The sequence below is a fragment of the Drosophila teissieri genome, chromosome 2R, assembly GCF_016746235.2.
Source record: "Drosophila teissieri strain GT53w chromosome 2R, Prin_Dtei_1.1, whole genome shotgun sequence".
NCBI classification, from domain to species: Eukaryota; Metazoa; Arthropoda; class Insecta; order Diptera; family Drosophilidae; genus Drosophila; species Drosophila teissieri.
The window spans coordinates 22,555,585-22,575,235 of record NC_053030.1 but is presented as its reverse complement, the minus strand read 5'-3'; the positions used below and the strand labels follow the sequence as shown (position 1 = coordinate 22,575,235).

Sequence of the window (19,651 nt, the reverse complement as noted above, 5' to 3'; positions counted from 1 at the left end):
GAGTAAATAAAAAATCTTAGTAAAAGCTGAAAGAAATCGGCAAAAATCGTAATCGGTTTGCGGAATACCCCTGACATTCCGCAGGTGCAGCCACGAAGCCGATTACACAGGGTACGCTGGAAACGAAATGGACAAGTGGATGGGGTTACCCATCTGGCAACACTGGGCTAATTTTATTTTATGTTGGCAGTTCCGTAATTATTATTATTACTATTATTTATTGCAACGAAGTTTAGTTTTTAACACCTTAATGTTATAGTTTCGCGCAGCGCGATGGAGTGATACGTATATGGAAGAACATATATGTGCGCGTGCCTAATCGCTAAGATAATTCTATGTAGTTTTCGTTTGTATACAATAAGTGCCTTTTATATGTTAACGACGATGTCAGCCAGCAGCAATACAAACAGCCTGATCGAGAAGGAGATCGAGGACGAGGACATGTTGTCGCTGATGAAGTCCAACAACCTGGTGGTGCGGGTCAACCAGGACACGGACGACAACCTGCAGGCGCTGTTCGACAGCGTCCTGAATCCGGGTGACGCCAAGCGCCCGCTGCAGCTGCCCCTGCGCATGCGGAAGCTGCCCAACTCCTTCTTCACGCCCCCGGCGCCCTCGCACTCGCGGGCCAACAGCGCCGACTCCACCTACGACGCAGGCTCCCAGTCGAGCATCAACATCGGGAACAAGGCGTCCATCGTCCAGCAGCCGGATGGCCAGTCGCCCAACGCCGCCATCCCCCAGCTCCAGATCCAGCCGTCTCCCCAACACAGCCGCCTGGCGATACATCACTCCCGAGCCCGCAGCAGCCCCGCTTCGCTGCAGCAGAACTACAACGTGCGCGCCCGGAGCGACGCAGCAGCAGCCAACAATCCGAATGCCAATCCGAGCAGCCAACAGCAGCCCGCTGGGCCCACTTTCCCAGAGAACAGTGCCCAAGAGTTCCCAAGCGGTGCCCCGGCCAGCTCGGCCATCGATCTGGACGCCATGAACACCTGCATGTCGCAGGACATTCCCATGTCCATGCAGACAGTGCACAAGAAGCAGCGCTCCTACGACGTCATCAGCCCCATTCAGTTGAACCGCCAACTAGGCGCCTTGCCACCGGGATGGGAGCAAGCCAAGACCAACGATGGCCAGATCTACTACTTGAAGTGAGTATAGGCTACTTTAGGAATAGCTTCAGTAGCTTTAGTTAATACTAGGTCTTCGAGTAACGATACCATTGAATACATAAAGAACCAAAAATTAACTTTATGCACAATCTTAAGATCTCTTCTCGTGAGACTTTCGCATGAGTCACATCTTTTGACCTCGCTGACTTTAAAGCTTATCTCTTGAATACTACTAGCTTAACTATACCCAAAACAGCAAGCTAAACAATGGTTTTCTCTACTTGCAGTCATACTACAAAATCTACGCAGTGGGAGGATCCCAGAATCCAATATCGCCAACAGCAGCAAATCTTGATGGCCGAGCGAATAAAGCAGAATGGTAGGTTCCCTCTGTGATTTCATGCCTTAGCTAAGTAAGTCGTTAACTGCCTGTGGCTGCGTCTCATTGTTAACCCACTTAACTCACCCAAATCAGAGGACTAATTTATGCTAGAGACCAGGCAGGGACCAAATAGGCTCTAACTCATTTCATCTAACGCATGAACAGCATACGTAACCGATTTCAGGGAGTCCATTCCGTCTATTTGAACGTGTCAATGCACTTTTCGGGATTGGGTTGGAGTCTTGATCATTTTGGCATTCGGAAGTGGAAGTTCGATTGAATTTGCTTTGAGGAGTACTCCCTAATTGATATTGAATTGAATTTTGCTGCATGCTGGGCGCAAATGCCCCTCAGTTATCATCCGCTTACACTGCAGCATTACGTCGAAGACATATTTTAATTTGTTTTTATTTACTTTGGTTTGTAATTCATTGTTTTTGTTCGATAGATGTTTTGCAAACTACAAAACAAACTACCACATCGACCATTGCTAACAATTTGGGTCCACTGCCGGATGGTTGGGAGCAGGCAGTTACCGAGTCCGGAGATCTTTACTTTATAAATCACATTGATCGAACGACTTCATGGAACGATCCCAGAATGCGTAAGTCTCGCTCCAACACCCCGACTAGCGTAAGACCACGAGACACACACAGATATCGTAGCGATATCGCTAGATAACATTGAGTGCGCAGTGGGCGGGGGGCCGATCACGTAATTCCCATGGCATCTCTGCTTTCACTATACATAGTACTGATCTTGAGATAGAGGCCGAACCCTCCACACTCCTTATCTTTCCATGCCTTGCCTTCACCATGCCTTTATTAACGCCTCCATCTTTGCCGTATATCTTTGCAGAATCTGGGCTTAGCGTGCTCGACTGCCCAGATAACTTAGTGTCTTCCCTCCAGGTAAGCATTCGCAGTTGCCAGTTGGATTAACGAGTTGCACTCCACCAATTCACCACTTTGCCGCTTTCAGATTGAGGATAATCTTTGCAGTAACTTGTTCAATGACGCACAGGCCATTGTAAATCCGCCGTCTTCCCACAAACCTGACGATTTGGAATGGTATAAAATTAATTAATTCAATGTATACATCTGTATTAGACCTAAAAGTTTTATATTTTGTATTATTCTAAATTAAATATTTTTCAAATTTTATAGTATTTCTTTACATAACGAAGTTTGTGTGTTTCTCATTCTTGGGCGCCTTCTTATTGGGTTTTCAGGGCTTCGACATCAACGCGCTGATTGCTGATTGAAAAGAAGAAATTGGATGAGCCAACTAATTCAGATGACTTTCGAACGACAAAGAGAGAGTTCAGGTGGATGGAAGGTGTGGTCAGCAGCGATGACTCATGCTGAAACCCGAATAGCCCCGACTTTTGTAAAGTGCAAGCCAAGAAGTAAGCAGCGTGTTGCTTGCGTTTGGACCAAAACTCACGATTCAGCCCACAGTTCGCATATTCAGCTTTACGTTTTCCATGAGTCAGAACTATAGTTCTTCTAATTTGCCCTCGGATTACTTATTTTCGAGATGTCAAAAGAGTCATCGTTTGAATTTTTTCAGCAGCTTTCATAGATGATAAGAGTTTAGACTTGCGTATTTTCAGCAGAACTACAGAGTCGAGCCAATAAAAAGTCCGTCCAGTTTTCGTTATCTATTAAATATTAGTAATTTTATTTTTAACTATAATAATCTTACAATTTTACAAAATTTCTATAAAAGCGTACAACAACAGTAATTTTTTTTTTGCCGATTCTCTTGCGTCAAATTCATCTCTCGAACGATGGTGGCGAATACTTCGTTTACGTTTATCCGATCCTTAGCTGATGCTTCGATAAATGGACAGTCCCACAGTTGTGCCAAGGCATTGCCTGTGAAGGCGGAGAAAACAGGAGCATAAGTATGGAGTATATGTCTGGTCTGGATATGGGACATCGGTACGTACCTTCAGCGGTGGATACCTCTCTTTGGCAATCTAAATCGAATTTGTTCGCGACTAGTAGGATGGGTGCTGGCTGACTTCCTTTAACTCGAGTGATCACATTTTTCATACTAGAAATATCCTGTGGAGCAGAGCGAGACCATTAGTTGGCATTAGTGGGAGTACGTGAAAGCGTTTGGGGAACAAAAAGTTAAGCAAACACAATGGTGACCGAGCAGGGACTTGTGGCTTTCATACCTGAAATGTTTGATGGTTCGTAAGTGAATACATTACAATAAAACCATGACCATTTTTGATGTAGAGATCTCTCATGGATGCGAATTGCTCTGTGCCCGCGGTGTCCAAGATTTCCAAGACGCACGGCGAGCTGTCCACCTGCAAGAGAGCGTAAGGTAAATTGCATTAGTACATTGTCTTGGGGCGTTGAACCCAAAGGAGGAGCAGGAGATGGCCCCAAGAACGTGGGCAAACACTCGTTCTCTTGGCCCGGGTGGGATTAATTGAAATAGTTATTTGCTCTGCCGGCAAAGCTGCAGTATTAGGGGTTGTACAAGTGCTACCCACAAAACGGGGTGGTACACACGAAGGCGGGCGGGCATGTGCGAATGCGGAAGAAATGCTCGCCTTTGTCTTTCAACATCATTAGATATATTTTATTTGCCGAAGGCGGCTCTTATGCGCCAGTATCAGACTCGTTTCCGAGATTCATGCAGTATCAGATATCCGATGAACTTGTAGCTGCGAGTGAGCACACACGCATGTGTCACTCAGCTACTGATTCCATGGCAAAAAACAAACTCACGTCGCAGTTAACGCGAGCCATTTTGCTTTCGATTCGGCAGTAATGCAGTTCTCAAAGGAGGAAAGCATGGCAGGATGGATCTGCGCCCGAAATGGTCCGCAGTATGCGGTTCCAGCTGATTGATTCATTCTTTAAATACATGGGCTGCTTTGCCAGCGATGACAAACTGTGAACTTTTGCTCGGGCTGCGATACAAATGGCACCCTGCTCGGCGTAGAATGCACATTGTAGCTTGGGAACTAGTTTGGCAGGCAGGCCGAAACGAGAATTGCACTGCAAGGGAATGAAAATGCAGGTTTCGGAGTCGGCTGGCGTTATCAGTCCGCTCCCTATTTAATAAACCCCCCCTCACCGACTGCGGATGCGGACGCCTATGAATCATGTTTGCGGGCTGAAAACTGGCTTGGCCATTAATCCTTGCAGCAACACCCACGCCTATGCTCAAATATGCACATTTGGATGCACAGACGCCAGTGAATTTATGAATCTATATGTGGCCGTTCGTACATACGTACATATATGTATGTACAATTAATCGCCCATTATATGTATCTACATATGTGCACATACATACATACAGACGGACATACATCCGTATGTACGGCCGTCTGTGCCTGCTGTGCTTACAGACGTTCGTATGTATGCGCGTGATTACGCTTAGTACATACATAAATATTTATGTAGATCTGTATGTGCGTGTGACTGCGTTTGTAAATTGATTGTCTGGCCGATATCCCGTACATATGCAGGCCCAAGTCGACGTTTTATGTACATACCTCGATTTCCTTGCGGTAGAAGTCCTCGATGGTGGGATCGTACTTTTCAATAAAGCATCCCGAGACGAATTGCACCGTGAGGGCCGATTTACCAACTCCCCCCGACCCGAGCACAACAACTTTGAATTCGCGCATTGTTAAATCAGCTTTTTGTGTTATTCGATGCGTGCAATATAGATGCAAATGAGTCTTCTGTACGTGTTTATATTTAACACCACTGTGTGTATGTATTTCAACTCAAAAACCGTTTACAAAGCAAAATATTATGTATGGGTTGACATTGCGTTTCGATTCGCACGTAATGCACGGAAGTTCGGTGACAAAACTGCGCTCTGTTTGTGCCTCGTCCTCAGCAGGAAGCGTTTTTAACTTTTCTTAAACACATATTATATTGTAAAATATAATAATCAAATGATAATTGATAAATGATGACACTGACACTTATGGGAAAATGGAACGATGCATATGTATAGAGGAAATGAAATAATGGTTTTAGAACAAAAATGTTAGGGGCAGATACACACGACAATTGAAACCGCTATCGATAGGCCTCTAATCGGAATGTCGAAAAGGAACTAATAATATGATATTTAATTAAGTACTTAATTATAAAAAAATACAATTTCTCCACCGATTACACAGCTACATGACCGAATTAAAACGATTACGATAATTGCTCCACTTTTAAATTAATATATATTTAAATTAATTGTTACTATATTTCTTTTATACTTTTTCTGAACAGTTATTATTTTTTGTGATGTATTTTCTCTGTACATCAGAACTAACTTAACTTAAGGTTAAATATATCGATGAAACGGATACAGTTTTATATACAAAATATAAATATTTACTACAATATATACAGAGCTGAATTTTGTTCCCAAAATATAATATGCTTGTGTATCCTATCAGTTTTGACCTAAATATGCAAAATATTTAACTCTCCATGAGATATAAATAAATAACACTACTTTAGTTCTAATTTACATTTTTAATTACTCTCCCGGCAATAATGAAATGTAGGTATTTATTTATTTATAATGTTTTTTGTTCTTTCTCATCGTTCCGTATACCAGCAACGAGGAATCGTGAACTTATCGATACCTACCCAGCACCAACGCTTCTTCCTTTCCGGTTTGGTTCTTTCTTTCCGGTGTGGCTCGTTGAAAAGATTGGACGAAATGGTGGGAAATAATTTTTTGTTTTTGATTAAATGTTTTGAATGTTTCTATATACTAAATCGATCGTTACTTCTTTCTTCACCAGGCTGCACACAAGTCGTTCAGAATAAAGCAGAAGCTGGCTAAGAAGCTGAAGCAGAACAGATCTGTTCCCCAATGGGTTCGCCTACGTACTGGCAACACTATTCGGTAAGCTCGGCGTTGAATTTCTACTAAAATTGGAGTGTTGCAGTGGCAAAAGTTCTGTGCGGGCAAAGCTTCCCAAAACCATTGCCTTCAATTGTTAAGTGCGCTGTCACTAGCGCAATTTACACGCATCTATTGGTCAGCCTTGATGACATAAAGAAGCTTTGTGCAACATTCTCTTAGTCGATTAGGATTGTTAATTAGCCATTCCAACTTAAACTTTCCGTTTTTCTTTTTAGTTACAACGCTAAGCGCCGTCACTGGAGGCGTACCAAGTTGAAGCTGTAAGCTGTAGCTGTTGATTCCAGGAGCTCCACAACTTTGTGGAATGCTGAAGATCTTTTCGAGAATATGAAATAATAAATTCGTCTACAATATACGGATTAAACACCCCGTTTTTTTTGAATCTTGGGCAGTGGGTGGGATCATGCATTCCCAAATGCAAACTGGTTTAAATCAATATCTTGCGAAAAAGTGAAAAATGGCATTCTCCCTTAACGAAAACTGGAAAGTTTCTTATCAAGCATGTGCTTTTCAGGCGGCATGTGCGGATTGTTTACGTCTTATATAGACCTTTAAGCATAGAGCTTCTAAATATCTATCGGCGTAAAAACAAATGAAAATGTTGCATTAATGTACGCAAGAGTTCTGCGCTTCCGAGCCTAATAGGAATTCCACAGCTAAACCAAACTACTAAAAGATTTTCCTGTTGCATTTACAAATTGGCAATGCTCCTCCTTGGTTTCGATTCATCTTCTGCACTTCTTAATTTTCCTGTTGATCAACAACATTTCACTAGCATATCCATAATCACGTTCGCTGCCAAAGTCGGCTCGAAAGTAAAATTCTGTCCGATTGGGTCAATTATTACAGACTGTATCGCGTACAATTTATTAATTCTGTATCAAAAACTGTTTATTCCGCGGGGACTTCAATGGAGCCCTCGTTCAGTTCGTCAATAACATCGTGAGGGTGCTTTCCGTCAACGGTGCAGCCGACGCTCTGGGCGGTTCCCAGAACTTCCTTGCAGGTTCCCTTCAGCTCACGGGCCATGGACCTGGGCCTCATCACGCGGGCGATGGCCAGAATGTCTTCGAAACCAATGTTTCCACTGTGCTTGACTGTGAATGAGGAATATCTCCTGTTAGTGGGGTGAACAAGCACAGAACCATACAGTGCATGTGGGCAGTGCGGTGGAAGCATAATTCATGCTCCACCAGAAGCCGGCACAGGCAACTAAAGTCCATTGGCGGGTAATACTCACTGTTCTTCTGCTTCTTGCGGTCACGTGGGGGTTCCTTCAGAGCCTTGATGATCAGCGAGGCGGCGGAGGGAACCACGGAGATGGCGGCCTGTCGGTTCTGGATGGTCAGGCAGACGGTGATCTTCAGACCCTTCCAGTCGGAGGTGGCCTTGGCGATGTCATCACCGATTTTCTTGGGCGACTACAGGGAAATGCTTTTGTTAGCGCGAATGGCACAGGTAAACAAACCGATTTGCATGCTTACCAGACCGAGGGGACCGATCTTGGGGGCCAGGGAAGATGTGGCACCGACTTCTCCGCCCACGCAACGCAGGTACACTATAATGTGGATGCAGAAAATTGTTATTGTAGGCAATCCTCTATTTCGAACTTCAGTTTGTTCTAAGCTCAACTCCTCACATGAACATTGGTTTACTTACCCAATTTAACTTCCGTGGGGTCGAATTTGGGAGGCATTGCGGTATCTTGGCTTGAACAGTCGCTGTAAGGCAAAGATTACATTAGTTTTCGCCGATTTTATTTGAGACATTTTCAGCTCATGTACTTTACCGCAAAAAAGACACACAGAAAAAGAAAGAAGAAGCTATCGATTTCCGGGAGGACCGTTTCCAAGTGATGTATCGCCCAGCGCTATCGGAATAAAAACTGTAAAAACTGAAACGCGGAATCGAAACGAAATGAACGATTTCGTATTTATTTTAAAGTTCGAATATTTTTATTTAACTTTAAAACAAGTTTATTTGTTATACATGTTTAAAGATTTAAAATTACAATTCTGATTGAAATAATTTTCTTGTCTACATTTGCTTAGGGGCAGTTTTGTATCTAATATTGTATAGTTTTTTATTGTTGATTTTGCTGTAAAGAATTTAAATATATTTGTATGAAATTTATGTATATTTTTTTTAATTAATTTGTATATGCTTACTGAATCAGTATGTATTTTAATAAACTTTTTTATTTATTTATGTATTTAAATAAACTGTATTTATAAACTTACTTAACCAATTTAAGATACCATTTGTATATCGATTGCCCAACACGGCTTATAAAAACTATCGGTTCTTCTTCTTATCCTTCAACTTATGAAAATTGTTTTTGTTGTTATGCTCCCCTTATACATAGCTTTTCAGAAAGCCGGTACATCAATTTTGTAATATTATTCATAGCATTTTGGATTAGGACCATGCACATATGGTTTGGTACTATACGACATTCCGACCTGCCTCAAACAATATGCCTGCATTTACTGTATCCCAGTTTATTCTTTTGTTGAGGATACATTACAATTTCAAATGCTGTGTAGTAATTCTCAGTAGCATTGTCAATATTCTTAAACCCATTCAAAACCGGTAGCGTCACCCCACCTGGTTCCCGCCGTTTACCATCTTCATGCTAAGTGACGCCATTCATTCTCGACCATCCAGCGCAGCATTTTGTTTACTTTCCCCATTTGGCTGGCTGTGCGAATTAAGTTTGCTAAAATAGGGAGTTTAGACGCAATGAAAAGCAGGCATATCATAGTTTTACGGATGACGTTTAGGTAAAAAATTTTATTGGCAAACGTGTATCTTGTTACTTAGTTATTCAAACATGGATGCTTCGAGTTTCTGTTATATTAATTACAATCGTTAGAACCAGATTTAAGATGTAGAGCCAACTAGCCTATAACAGCATCTTTGAATAAATTTGTTTCAGATGTAAATGCAACAGAAATTTACAGCGACACATTTTGCCTATTTGTCCAGAGCAGTATTGGTTTTAATTGCGATAACGCACTCCTCTCCGCACGCCTTGAGAACGGTGCACTGAAAAAGCATAATTCAATTAATCTCCGAAAAAATAATAGGGTGTCGAAGCAAACTCACCAGTAAGTCCTTGCCACTCTCAAAATCTAAACGCAATTGATCACCCAATTCGCCGTCTGGAACCTTCAAGTCTTCACGCAAATCTCCGCCCTCGGTCATCAAAGTAAGGAAGCTATCGTCACTAATAGCAATCAACTGAAGGTCCTCCCTTTTGACATTGGGCACATCCATGTTATGAGTAGATGGGCAAATATCTTCATATCTGCAAAGACGATAGACACAGAAGGTGTTAAGTAACAGGATCTGGATTTGGCTTGAGGTGGTGTCCACACTCCACTTTTCCTCCATAATTTTATTGATAACTTTGGTCCAAGATAAGATTACTTGCGCACACTTTCCGTTGATTACATTCGAGAGCAGCGCAACGCAGCGAAGCTTTCTTTGTGCTCTCCGCAAATGCTGCTGCCACAAGAATATTCGTACAAATATACGAGTATACTCACTTCTTGTTGGAGAAAATATCAATGCCAACCATGTGAACCTTGGCGTGTCCGTGCTTTCCAGTCTTTGAAGTAGACATCTCGACAATCTTGCATGGCCGCGACTTCAGCATGACGAATCCGTTTTTGCGCAATGCCGAACATTGCATGGGATAGGTCGTCGATGCGCCGGAATCCGCCGTCTCGAAATGATCGTCCAATTCAGCCATATCTACCGCACAAGAAATGATTGCATTAATTATTGAAATAATTTGTCGATTGATTGATTTGGCGACTTAAATGTATTCACACTTAGGCACAAAGACACTAGCTGGTGTAAAAAGCACATTATATACCTCGGCGTTCTATGGGTACATATAGACACAGACGGATTCGCACATATGTATGTAAGTGCGAGTGTGTGCAAGCCGAAAAAATGCATACATATGTATGTATATGTATATACGTGTCGGCGAATGTATGTATCCGAAATGTCGTATGCCAAATTGCACACCCAGGCACTTTAATGTTCAAACATTTAATTTGGCAAAGTCATCGAGACACGGCACTCGAAAGTTGTGTACTGCATATTTGCACATGTGTGTGTGTATGCATGTTTGTGTGTGTATAAATACTTTCTTTCGCACATTACTGAATGTGCCGAGACGACCGGAGGTTAATTCTAGCTTCCACGCAAATTTCGACTGTTTCGCCCGGCTGTAAGTGCCCTTAAGCTCGCCCGCCGCTTCTCGGGCTAATTTGCAATTTTTTTATCCGCAAAAATGCAAGATTACTAACCTACTTGCAAAGTCCAGTGACTGTTCCAACCGAAGATGTAAAATGAAAGAACCCTGCTATCGAATCAAACCCACGTTTTGTTTCCGGTCAATAATAAGAAACGCGCAGTGCTGCATCTTAGCACCCGGATTTTCAGCGCCGGTCGCTGTGCCAAGTTTAGGAACGGCGGAAGTGGAACGAGAAAATCGATGCAAATTATTCGCCAAACTTTAAATGGCCTGCCAACTCAGTCTGAATTTGAAATCAAATCTATGTATATCATATGTATGTGATGTATCCGCAAATTTTAAATTGTACACTATTGGTTTATGTATTTATTATTATTATTATGTATTTGGTGCTTAAAATGTCTCTGTAAGTATAAATAATGGTTACGACTTTAATTTGCTCAGTTCATTTACACAAGGTATATGCATGACTTGAAGGCTATTGCAATTTACTGCTGATTTACTTTTTTAAAAAATACCTCGATGGGCAGCGACGGTATGAAATTATCGTTTTCCAGGTGCGCAATTTTTCTGGACCTTTGCGGCTTTGCCCTTGCCTTAATATGGGGCTGTCTCATTTTTAAAGTGCCACTGGAAATAGTCATGATTGCCGACTCCGTGACTAAGGCGTGCTTTTCCTCAGCTATACCATAAGCGCGAGATTTTGGCAAAGTGTGAGTTATCGCCTGCGTTGCGTTTCGAACGATAACGCTGTCATCGACGTTCGTCGATTTCCGTGTGCTTGCTGTTGTTCGGCGCCTAAGCTTGTTTATCGATTCGGAATCAACTGTTATGTTTTTCGTGGGTTCTGGCATTGCAGTGGAGTTCAAGTGTTTGCGCCGTTGGTAAATTCTTTTCGGTAAAATCTTTTTAAATTCTGCCTTGGCTTTGCTGGAGTCTGTAGAATTCCTCGAAATCTGCACCGGAACCTTTTTGGTCGACGCCAAAACTCGCAGCTTTCTCAGTTTTCTATTGACGCTGGTTCTTCTTCTTGGCGGCGTGGGCGCTGTTGTTGTTGTTGTTGTTGTTGTCGTTTCCGGCAACTTGGTGTTGTTGTCGAGTACAGCTGGAGTTGTTAGATTCTGATCGTTCTTCGGCGTTTCCCTAGTGGTAACTAGGTTCTTAAGGTGCAGCTTTAAAAGTTTCAGTTTGGTTTCAATGCTCGAGGAAAAGTTTTTGGTCGCCTTCAGGGACTTCAGTCTATGCTTATAGGATGCTTTTGTAACATTCGCCGTAGAAGTAGAATAGACGCTCTGTACGGGTTGCGGTGTTGTCCACTTCGGGGGATCCTCCGAAACTGCAGCCTCGGTTGTTGTGGTGCTGGAGGTAGTGGGGCTGAACCAGCTTGGTCTGGTGCTATATCTGTACTCCATGTCCAACACCGTAGTTCTCCCCGGAAAAGTGAATGCAGTGGTCGTGGTTGTGGTTGTGGCCGTTGGAGGCGGCGTAGTGGGCTGGAATAGCTCGGTGAACAGCTCCTGGGACCTTTCCGTTGTGAGCACTTGAATACTGGGGCGAAACTGCTGGTCTGGTGCTGGAGATTTCGGTAGTTTCGATGCGGAATGGGGCAGAATGACGTCGTCCAGGGTGAAGTAGGTGTGCGCCACGTAGTTGAAGTAGGGCAAAGTGGTGGTCGTGGTCACCGGTAGGTCACTGGTCATGCTCTGCGAGCCATATTGGTCCTTAGCATACTCCTTGTACGGAACTTGGAGGCAGTTTTCGCGACACTTCTTCCAGCCGTCGTTGGAGGCGTGGGATTCCGACTGGTTCCACTGACTCGGAGCGCCAAATAGGCGTTCTGCGCTTGGCAGCGTTCCCGCCGTCAGGGGCACGAACGCGTTGACTGGGGCTACACTGAAAGCAACGGGTGGGTTTACCGGGGGGGAGCTGTACTCAATCGGGTTAAGCGGGGCCGCCACGAAGTCCACTGGGGAAGTGGCAGTGGCAGTGGGCGGGGATGTGGCTTTGAACCCATTCACATTGCTCAAGTCCCTGAAGATGCTCCTGAAAGAAATGCAGCAGGATTACATATGTGCGCATATGGAAGATGTGGTGATAGAGACCTCTTGGAATTCGCATAGGCCTCGTGGAACTGGACAGGTGAGTGGACGTATCTGGGCAGCATGTTCATGTTGCGCATGTAGTTTTTTAGACGCATTTTGCCCACCAAAATCGGGGTCCTGGTGTTGTACCAGTAGAACTTTCGCATGGCGTTCGGATGCTGTCTATAGAGGACAATCGCCGGATGATCCACTGGCCACATCTGAAACTCGAGACGGGCGTTCAAACTTTCGCTTTTCCTGGCGCTAGATCCGCTTGGAATACTTACCTGGCGCTTCGGCCTCATGTAGGTGGAGGATGCCTTGATGCTGAGCAGTATGTAGAGCAGTCCTGAAGCAAAGCAGATGGTGAGCTTAATGGGAATTTAGTTGACTTAAACCTCCATACCAGTGGTCATGTAAATGACAATAATGCTGCTTTTCACTTTCCCCAACATCTTGAGCGAATACTTTTGGCTGCAGACAATTTAAGACTACCAGCATTAGTTTTCCATCCAAACTACTTGGTACTTGGCTGGGAATCAAAGAGATTGGGGCTTTTCAGGGCAATCTACACCTGCCAGATCACTCACGTTTGTGGTGCTAAATATTTCTTTGTTTGCGGCTTAAGTGAATTTATTTTTCTGACTCCCTTGTCTGATGATCTTCAAAGAAGGGGTTCCAAAAGGACCTTAGAAACTTTTCAATATTCTACCATTATATCCGCCCAGGCTGCCGAGTGAATGATTGTGGCCAAGTCAGTGCCCAGATGCTGCATCCAAATGTTGGCGTGTGTGCTATGGAGCATAAAACTCAACGCTTGGACAAGCTCATCTTCTGTTATAATTGTTGCATCTATATGATTGAGCACACTTTCAAAAGGTATGCACACTTTCCCAGTTTCCCAAGCAAAGCCATTCCTGATACCCATTAATGCAGCTGCAGTTTGCGTGCTTCATTCCCAGTAAAATGTGCAGTTGCATACATTTTAAAACTATGTTTTCTTCTTATCTTTCCATTAATCTTGATGACATTTTGCGCTTAAGGACGCTCTTAACTTTGCGTGCATCCCTCGGCATTCAAATAAAGGATGGACACATATATTCGAATTAGTCATAAAGAAATTGTGGAACGGATTTCATGAATACGAAATGTGGCGGAAGGCAGTGGCGATGTTTCGTGAATTTATAAGGACTTTTGTGACGACCTTCTGTGGATTTATAAGGACTTTTGTGCAAAAAAAAGGGTAACTTTTATCAGTTTAAGGATGTTGTCTGCGGTTCGCAAAACCAGCATTTCTCTGCAGGCTGCTTTGGATTTTTGTGCTGGGCATTTCTGGATGGAGCACGGTTACAATATTGGTTCTTTTAAAAAACAGATACGAAACGGACTCCACGACCATAGGGGTGTCGACTGCCTATCTTCGCTGGACAAACACCTTCCCATCGATTGCAGTCTGCTTGACAAAAACCCAATCGAGACTCGAATTCCAGAACGCAATAAGGAAACGTTTTGGTCAAGAAATACCCTACGTCTTAATAAAAAGTTTATACGCATATATTTTTATTAACCCTAACAACATAAACGCAGCATCAAACGCTTGCAAGGATCCGAAATCGTGCGGTTTTGATATCTATGAATTAAGAAGAGAGGTGTCGCATGGAACGCCATTTGGATTATATGTTAACTAAAACAATATATGTACTTCTAGTTCTTACCAACAAACTGCACTGGGATCTTTGAGAAAGTATACTTTCGTGAAAAATTGCAGCCAAATTGCGAAGAGATATTCAAGTTTCATGAGACGGAAATGGGCTACTGCTTTCTGGCAAACAATCTATTGGACTAGTAAGTTCCATTCGTAGTTCGAATCATAAATAAATTATTCCTCCTCCAGTAAGTCTATCGAAGAGATGCCTCTCAGGTATTCTTCGTTGGAGAAACACCGAAATCTGCGATTGATTTTACGACCAACTACAATGTATGGGTATGAGGTGTGATAAGCTCCAAGTTCACAAATAGTTGGTATTGGCTACAATTCAATTTATGTTCCTTAGTTGTATGTCAACAGCCCTGAGGATCTTCCCTTCTTCAATGCCTTGTCCTACAGCATCTCACACGAACCCCAAGTACACGCCTTCAACGTCGAGGAGATTGACAATCACGAAGGCGTCATCGACGAGCCCGTTTCCCAAAGGAAGTGCAAGTTCCCAAGCGAAAGTTCCGTCGAGGGGTTTCCTTACAGGTGAGTAGGAGAGTCCTTGGACGGAGTTACCACCTAATGTTCCCCCAGCTTCTCGACCTGCATGTCCATCATCCGGAGTAAGTTTGAGATGGAACTGTGCAACTGCTCTATATTCAGCCCCCAGAATCGCAGTACGTTAGCCACTTTAATATGAAGACTTCGTTGACCCCTTTCATTTGTAGACGACAGTATCTTTTGCGGAATGTTGGATCTCAACTGCTTGGAAAATGGTAATTTAGACTACTTTAGATGAGATGGAAATCGTTGTAATCGTACAATTTCAGCAAAGTTGGCATCTAGAGTGAAGGATTACGTTGGACAGAACATGGCTTGCCTGCCATCCTGCGTGGAGCAGCAGATAAGTCTAGTGGGGTAAAGGCCCCGGCCCCGAACTGGTTTATTTCCCTGGTAATACCCCTTCTCTTGTAGGTCCCAACTAGATAAAAACAGCTCATACAAGAATCAAGAACAAGTCGTCGATATTCAAATAGCCTCTCCACCCACAGCGAGGTATCACCGAACAGTCACCCAGACCAAGCTGGATCTAATAGGTATGTATAGGTATGACTATCCAGTCGGCACACATGGGACTAATTTCCAAACCCCTTTTTTAGTTGGCATCGGAAGTGTGGTAGGACTCTTCTTCGGCGCATCCCTGCTGAACCTCTTGGAGATCATATCGTACTTCATAAAGACGGTCAAGACTATGGTTTTCGGTTAAGACCTTTATTGCTTTTTGCTCTTCAGCTTCGCAACAGCTTGTGCACAAATGAATAAAATAATTCCGCTTGGGGGCAATCATAAGTGAGCCCTAATTATTATTATCGAACAAATCAAGGTGATAGTTTGCGATTTCGTTTTCTATAAAGATATTTAGGTCTCGGGAGTTATCATTCTTAACTTTATGCACAGATGTGTTAACATTTTGCTTCTTATAACGCAGCCCAACTCTGAAAAGAAGTACATAAGACAGCATTCTCCCGCAACGTGGCATTCGCTTACATTCTTATGGAGGGTATGTCGGGAGAGCTCCTCATTTTGTCGGAGGACTTTGCTCTCAGGTAGCGGTGCTTGATATCGACGCCAGAATGTTCGTCCTGCAAAGGAACAGCAAATGGACTCCACTTAGTTAAGCACTGGATTGATGTCCGTTTACTCACATCTCTCATGTTGTAGGTTATTACCAAGTTGTTGACGAAGCTCTCCAGGAATTCCGGATAAGAGTCCAGTACGTCCAGCAAGTCGTCCCTGTGCAGTTTATGGATATCACAATATGTCAGTGCTCTCACCACACCGTTCGACTTCCCGACCGTTGGATATATACACGGATTTTCGCCGAATATATCGTTTTTACCTTAAGCAGAGTAGTTTTAATTCAGCCATCAATTGATCACTGAACTCGCTGAACTCACCTAGTACGACAATATTGCCCGCTCTCTGGATTTCTATGGATCCCCTGGCTATGAAAAACAAGGAGGTGAGCACATCTCCCCGGTGGACTAGAATATCACCAGGCGGGGCATGAGTGGTTTTAAACTTGAGAGAGAACGCTCTGCAATTTGAAAAAATAGTTCCCTTTCCTTGCGAATGTCCTGGCACGTAAACTCACCGTAGGCAACCAGGACTTGCCTCCGAGAAAGCCGCGCATGTCGTCAGCAACTTTCGGTTCAGGTGCAGGCAAATGTCGGCTTGCAGGCACTCGGGGAATCCCTTGAGCAGCGAGTTCATGTCGATTCCATTCGTATCTAAGGAGCAGTGTATTAGCATGGGAAAATATATGATAAAATGATAACTGATGATTACAGGTCCACGCGTGCTGAAAGTACTCCTCCAGTCGCTGCCTGAGCGGGTTGGGTATCTGCAGAAGAGGAAGGTGCTCAGTTCTATGCTATACTATGCTATATAAGGACGTGCGTGCTTGGTACCTGGTGGAAGCGAATAAACTCCCTAACGCGCAGCATTTGGGTGTGATATCTGGCGGTTCCAGAGTATAGCCTTTGAATAATGGCAGATACGTTTCCAAAAATACTTGCATACATAAGAGCTTGAAGAGGAAATTAAAGGTCTCAATACACGTATTTAGAGAAATATATCGAGGTTGCCTACATCCAACGAGCATCACGCAAATAGTGAATGCCTTTTCAGCATCAGTATTCGGTGCCACATTGCCAAATCCCACGGAAGTGAGCGAGGTGAACGTGAAATACAAAGCTGTGATATAGCGCGACTGAAAGAGGATCGTTTTAGAGTCATGCGAATCGTTTAGGTGGTCGGAGGGAAGCTCTACCTTTATAGAGGGACCACCAGTTCGGTTGTCGAAATAGGGTTCTTGAATATCGTAGGCCAACGAATTGAGCCAACCGATGTTCTTGGAAGCGATAGACTTTTCCGCATTTCCAATCGCATACCTTAAATAGAGTTAAGCAATTCCAAAAACAAATCGACTAATATCAGGCTAGTTTACCAAATGCATGCCAACCAATGGGCAATTAAAATAAAGGTCGCCATCAACAAAATAAGAACTGCAGCTCCGTATTCCGAATAACGATCTATTTTTCGGGCCACGCGAACGAGTCTTAAGAGTCGAGCTGTTTTTAAAAGTCCTATTAAGGTAGTTGTCTGAAATGCGGAGTGCAGGCATTAATCAATTCCACGTAGGAGTGCATAGATGGATCTCACCTCGTCGGTGTCACTGCCCACCAGCAGCAAATCGAATGGGACAGCGGCCACCAGATCGATTAGGAACCAGCCGCTCAAGTAGTGAACGGCTATGCGCCCAGGATGGGATACCTAGAATGAGTGTGGATTACTTTAACTTTCAATTTGAGTACTTCACCGAGCTGACCACTTCGTCCTGCGAGTTGACAAAGGTCGTTCGAAAGTTTATTATAATGTCCACAATGAAGGTAACATCCACTGAAAAGTTCCATTGATAGCTTTGCCTATATAGTGCATCATTGCATCACTAGTGCTCACCAATCAAATCAATGATGACAATTGGGTCTGAGTTGATGTACTTGTTGTTCCGCCTCTGGTAATCCTGTTCGCCCAGCAAAAAGGCAGCCACGTACGGCGTGAAAATGGCCGTGTACATCACCAGGATCAGTATTATCCAGTCCCACACAGCCTTGAAGGGCGAGTAATGCAGGAGAGTCCACTTGTGGTAGTAGTTGTTCTGCAGCTTCTGGTCCAGCAGTATGTTTCCCCCCAGGGAGGTAATCTGATACAGGATAATAACCCATTAATATAGCACTTCAATCGGCTGACTCAGATATACCATGTCGTTGGGATCCTGCCCCCCCTTGGGCTCGCTCTTCGATCCGAGCAGAGCCTCCTTGTCCAGCATGTCGTCATATGAGCTACCCAGCACGTTGTCGGTCGCCTTTTCGGCCTGACCGTATTTCAGGTTCTTGAACATGCACTCGTAGGAAGTGCCTTTGTGGGTCTGGAAGAGGTCGGCGTTGTTTTTGCGCAATGGATCATACGAGCAGTGGAGATCGCAGTCCCGCCTGGCGGACACCTGATAGTTCTTGATATACAGCTTCTTTTTGTCGCACTTGACGCATTTTTTGAAAGTTTTCTGCTTCTTGTGCTGACTTGGCTTGGGTTCGATTGGGATACTATTAGTTTCGACTGGATTTTCCCCCTTGATAGGCTTTACTTTCTTCAAGCACTCCCTTTTGTTGTTGATCTTGAACAGTAGAGGCGAAAAAAAGCAATCTGCAGTGGTTTTCGGGAACGGTCTTTCCTTCGATTTCGCGCCAGCCTTCAGTTTTAGTGCTTCATCATCGTTAGTGGGTCGAGTCCTCAGGAATTTGTGGTACACCAGAGTGTTGTGGTCGGACACGTTCTTCGGAAACCTGGTCAAACTCTCCTTTTTGTCGTCGAACATGCTGGCGTTAATCAGGATATCTGAAACGAAAACCTGCTTCTTTTCAATCTTGTTCAGGTTGCACATGAGCGAGAAGAGTTCCCTCTCCACAAATTTGTTCGATTTGGCAGGGCAATTTCGTTTGAATTCCTTTAAAGGCGGTTTCTTAGCGGCTGTATCGTTTAAATTGTTGTTGGACATGTACAGCTCGCATTGCTGCACTATTTTATCCAATTTTCGAATTTCGCTCAGCTCCACGCAAGATTTGTGGGACATTTTAAATTCTGCAAAATATGTAAACGAAAAAGTATTGCAAATTATAATCAAACATTCGCCAAGCTCAGAATATGCGGAATTGGAAGCAAATTCAAAATGATCTTTGCTAAAAAAAGCCTGAAATTGGATATTTCTACTTACACTAGATTGAAATTGGCGAAAACTGCGATTGCTTACCTAATGCACTTTCCTATTTACTCGCAAATCAAAACAGAACAGGTATGGCATGCACACGGAAAAATCAGAAGTTTAAATTAATGTATAATGCATTCAATTCATACTTCAATTCGATATTTGTCGTTACATATGCTCATTTTTTAAAGAAAGATTCTAGATAAATTAAAGAACTAAATGAATATATATAACTGCATGGCATTTTCATTTCAAAGTCACTTGCATTATAGAACGATTATTTATTTCCAGTGTAATCAGGCTTTGCTTTTCTAAAATTTTCGGACATGCGTACTGCTTTCGGTTTTGAATGTTTC

At 43.4% G+C, this 19,651-nt stretch overlaps 8 protein-coding genes across 13 annotated transcripts; 3 read left to right on the top strand and 5 right to left on the bottom strand.

The window, feature by feature from the left end:
- Positions 1–167: 167 nt before the first annotated feature.
- On the top strand, positions 168–2,765 carry LOC122612330 (transcriptional coactivator yorkie). 4 transcript variants are annotated; one of them, XM_043785872.1, is made up of 6 exons: positions 168–1,154; positions 1,403–1,494; positions 1,946–2,101; positions 2,356–2,408; positions 2,479–2,567; positions 2,729–2,765. In XM_043785872.1, exons 1-6 carry the CDS (start codon positions 304–306, stop codon positions 2,748–2,750), a joined length of 1,263 nt encoding a protein of 420 aa, XP_043641807.1. In that variant the 5' UTR covers positions 168–303; the 3' UTR covers positions 2,751–2,765. The 4 variants fall into 4 exon arrangements, with proteins under 4 accessions (XP_043641807.1, XP_043641809.1, XP_043641808.1 ...); XM_043785874.1 differs by lacking the exon at positions 1,946–2,101; XM_043785873.1 differs by lacking the exon at positions 2,729–2,765 and having other exon boundaries at positions 2,479–2,682.
- Positions 2,766–3,150: 385 nt separating this feature from the next.
- On the bottom strand, positions 3,151–5,503 carry LOC122612331 (ras-related protein Rap-2c). Its single transcript, XM_043785876.1, has 4 exons — positions 5,027–5,503; positions 3,686–3,823; positions 3,452–3,569; positions 3,151–3,377 (listed from the first exon to the last, which is right to left on the bottom strand). Exons 1-4 carry the CDS (start codon positions 5,159–5,161, stop codon positions 3,220–3,222), a joined length of 549 nt encoding a protein of 182 aa, XP_043641811.1. The 5' UTR covers positions 5,162–5,503; the 3' UTR covers positions 3,151–3,219.
- A 653-nt stretch (positions 5,504–6,156) lies between these two features.
- Positions 6,157–6,784, top strand: LOC122614140 (60S ribosomal protein L39). Its single transcript, XM_043788629.1, has 3 exons — positions 6,157–6,213; positions 6,296–6,399; positions 6,636–6,784. Exons 1-3 carry the CDS (start codon positions 6,211–6,213, stop codon positions 6,682–6,684), a joined length of 156 nt encoding a protein of 51 aa, XP_043644564.1. The 5' UTR covers positions 6,157–6,210; the 3' UTR covers positions 6,685–6,784.
- Positions 6,785–7,251: 467 nt separating this feature from the next.
- On the bottom strand, positions 7,252–8,302 carry LOC122613162 (60S ribosomal protein L12). Its single transcript, XM_043787204.1, has 5 exons — positions 8,210–8,302; positions 8,080–8,141; positions 7,905–7,978; positions 7,661–7,841; positions 7,252–7,517 (listed from the first exon to the last, which is right to left on the bottom strand). Exons 2-5 carry the CDS (start codon positions 8,114–8,116, stop codon positions 7,312–7,314), a joined length of 498 nt encoding a protein of 165 aa, XP_043643139.1. The 5' UTR covers positions 8,117–8,141; positions 8,210–8,302; the 3' UTR covers positions 7,252–7,311.
- Positions 8,303–9,178: 876 nt separating this feature from the next.
- On the bottom strand, positions 9,179–10,896 carry LOC122615282 (eukaryotic translation initiation factor 5A). 2 transcript variants are annotated; one of them, XM_043790280.1, is made up of 4 exons: positions 10,746–10,896; positions 9,972–10,179; positions 9,529–9,730; positions 9,179–9,468 (listed from the first exon to the last, which is right to left on the bottom strand). In XM_043790280.1, the coding sequence occupies exons 2-4, from the start codon at positions 10,175–10,177 to the stop codon at positions 9,397–9,399; spliced, it is 480 nt and encodes a 159-aa protein (XP_043646215.1). In that variant the 5' UTR covers positions 10,178–10,179; positions 10,746–10,896; the 3' UTR covers positions 9,179–9,396. The 2 variants fall into 2 exon arrangements, with proteins under 2 accessions (XP_043646215.1, XP_043646216.1); XM_043790281.1 differs by having other exon boundaries at positions 10,750–10,770.
- Positions 10,897–11,181: 285 nt separating this feature from the next.
- Positions 11,182–13,229, bottom strand: LOC122615281 (cell wall protein DAN4). Its single transcript, XM_043790279.1, has 4 exons — positions 13,181–13,229; positions 13,062–13,123; positions 12,796–12,995; positions 11,182–12,736 (listed from the first exon to the last, which is right to left on the bottom strand). The coding sequence occupies exons 1-4, from the start codon at positions 13,227–13,229 to the stop codon at positions 11,182–11,184; spliced, it is 1,866 nt and encodes a 621-aa protein (XP_043646214.1).
- A 1,066-nt stretch (positions 13,230–14,295) lies between these two features.
- On the top strand, positions 14,296–15,737 carry LOC122615280. Of its 2 annotated transcripts, XM_043790277.1 has the most exons (9): positions 14,296–14,423; positions 14,483–14,619; positions 14,669–14,765; positions 14,829–15,016; positions 15,065–15,093; positions 15,199–15,246; positions 15,301–15,388; positions 15,446–15,567; positions 15,631–15,737. In XM_043790277.1, exons 2-9 carry the CDS (start codon positions 14,582–14,584, stop codon positions 15,735–15,737), a joined length of 717 nt encoding a protein of 238 aa, XP_043646212.1. In that variant the 5' UTR covers positions 14,296–14,423; positions 14,483–14,581. The 2 variants fall into 2 exon arrangements, with proteins under 2 accessions (XP_043646212.1, XP_043646213.1); XM_043790278.1 differs by lacking the exons at positions 14,296–14,423; positions 14,483–14,619 and having other exon boundaries at positions 14,695–15,016; positions 15,065–15,147.
- Positions 15,733–19,363, bottom strand: LOC122615279 (potassium voltage-gated channel unc-103). The gene is made up of 15 exons (XM_043790276.1): positions 19,305–19,363; positions 18,294–19,171; positions 17,993–18,236; positions 17,862–17,932; positions 17,696–17,806; positions 17,481–17,635; positions 17,304–17,424; positions 17,123–17,243; positions 16,942–17,060; positions 16,820–16,874; positions 16,626–16,761; positions 16,429–16,568; positions 16,177–16,370; positions 16,019–16,113; positions 15,733–15,966 (listed from the first exon to the last, which is right to left on the bottom strand). Exons 2-15 carry the CDS (start codon positions 19,161–19,163, stop codon positions 15,828–15,830), a joined length of 2,571 nt encoding a protein of 856 aa, XP_043646211.1. The 5' UTR covers positions 19,164–19,171; positions 19,305–19,363; the 3' UTR covers positions 15,733–15,827.
- Between the last annotated feature and the right edge of the window lie 288 nt (positions 19,364–19,651).

What these genes read in the sequence shown, in the direction of transcription:
- LOC122615279 (XM_043790276.1), bottom strand. Translation starts at nt 19,163, where the DNA reads ATGTCCCACAAATCTTGCGTGGAGCTGAGCGAAATTCGAAAATTGGAT. An exon ending in TTGCGTGATGCTCGTTGGAT is followed by an intron (nt 17,061 to 17,122) that starts GTAGGCAACCTC and finishes TTCCTCTTCAAG; the next exon opens with CTCTTATGTATGCAAGTATT. An exon ending in GGGCAATATTGTCGTACTAG is followed by an intron (nt 16,371 to 16,428) that starts GTGAGTTCAGCG and finishes ACTCTGCTTAAG; the next exon opens with GTAAAAACGATATATTCGGC.
- LOC122615282 (XM_043790280.1), bottom strand. Translation starts at nt 10,177, where the DNA reads ATGGCTGAATTGGACGATCATTTCGAGACGGCGGATTCCGGCGCATCG. An exon ending in GATATTTTCTCCAACAAGAA is followed by an intron (nt 9,731 to 9,971) that starts GTGAGTATACTC and finishes TCGTCTTTGCAG; the next exon opens with ATATGAAGATATTTGCCCAT. An exon ending in AGAGTGGCAAGGACTTACTG is followed by an intron (nt 9,469 to 9,528) that starts GTGAGTTTGCTT and finishes ATGCTTTTTCAG; the next exon opens with TGCACCGTTCTCAAGGCGTG.
- LOC122613162 (XM_043787204.1), bottom strand. Translation starts at nt 8,116, where the DNA reads ATGCCTCCCAAATTCGACCCCACGGAAGTTAAATTGG. An exon ending in AGATCGGTCCCCTCGGTCTG is followed by an intron (nt 7,842 to 7,904) that starts GTAAGCATGCAA and finishes ATTTCCCTGTAG; the next exon opens with TCGCCCAAGAAAATCGGTGA. An exon ending in CCGCAAGAAGCAGAAGAACA is followed by an intron (nt 7,518 to 7,660) that starts GTGAGTATTACC and finishes CCTCATTCACAG; the next exon opens with TCAAGCACAGTGGAAACATT.
- LOC122612330 (XM_043785872.1), top strand. Translation starts at nt 304, where the DNA reads ATGTGCGCGTGCCTAATCGCTAAGATAATTCTATGTAGTTTTCGTTTG. An exon ending in CGAGCGAATAAAGCAGAATG is followed by an intron (nt 1,495 to 1,945) that starts GTAGGTTCCCTC and finishes TTTGTTCGATAG; the next exon opens with ATGTTTTGCAAACTACAAAA. An exon ending in ACTTAGTGTCTTCCCTCCAG is followed by an intron (nt 2,409 to 2,478) that starts GTAAGCATTCGC and finishes TGCCGCTTTCAG; the next exon opens with ATTGAGGATAATCTTTGCAG.
- LOC122615280 (XM_043790277.1), top strand. Translation starts at nt 14,582, where the DNA reads ATGGGCTACTGCTTTCTGGCAAACAATCTATTGGACTA. An exon ending in GCAAACAATCTATTGGACTA is followed by an intron (nt 14,620 to 14,668) that starts GTAAGTTCCATT and finishes TTCCTCCTCCAG; the next exon opens with TAAGTCTATCGAAGAGATGC. An exon ending in CAGCAGATAAGTCTAGTGGG is followed by an intron (nt 15,389 to 15,445) that starts GTAAAGGCCCCG and finishes CTTCTCTTGTAG; the next exon opens with GTCCCAACTAGATAAAAACA.
- LOC122612331 (XM_043785876.1), bottom strand. Translation starts at nt 5,161, where the DNA reads ATGCGCGAATTCAAAGTTGTTGTGCTCGGGTCGGGGGGAGTTGGTAAA. An exon ending in CGAACCATCAAACATTTCAG is followed by an intron (nt 3,570 to 3,685) that starts GTATGAAAGCCA and finishes TCTGCTCCACAG; the next exon opens with GATATTTCTAGTATGAAAAA. An exon ending in AGAGGTATCCACCGCTGAAG is followed by an intron (nt 3,378 to 3,451) that starts GTACGTACCGAT and finishes CCGCCTTCACAG; the next exon opens with GCAATGCCTTGGCACAACTG.
- LOC122615281 (XM_043790279.1), bottom strand. Translation starts at nt 13,229, where the DNA reads ATGTTGGGGAAAGTGAAAAGCAGCATTATTGTCATTTACATGACCACT. An exon ending in TGTCATTTACATGACCACTG is followed by an intron (nt 13,124 to 13,180) that starts GTATGGAGGTTT and finishes GCTTTGCTTCAG; the next exon opens with GACTGCTCTACATACTGCTC. An exon ending in GCCTATGCGAATTCCAAGAG is followed by an intron (nt 12,737 to 12,795) that starts GTCTCTATCACC and finishes CATTTCTTTCAG; the next exon opens with GAGCATCTTCAGGGACTTGA.
- LOC122614140 (XM_043788629.1), top strand. An exon ending in CGTACTGGCAACACTATTCG is followed by an intron (nt 6,400 to 6,635) that starts GTAAGCTCGGCG and finishes TTTTCTTTTTAG; the next exon opens with TTACAACGCTAAGCGCCGTC.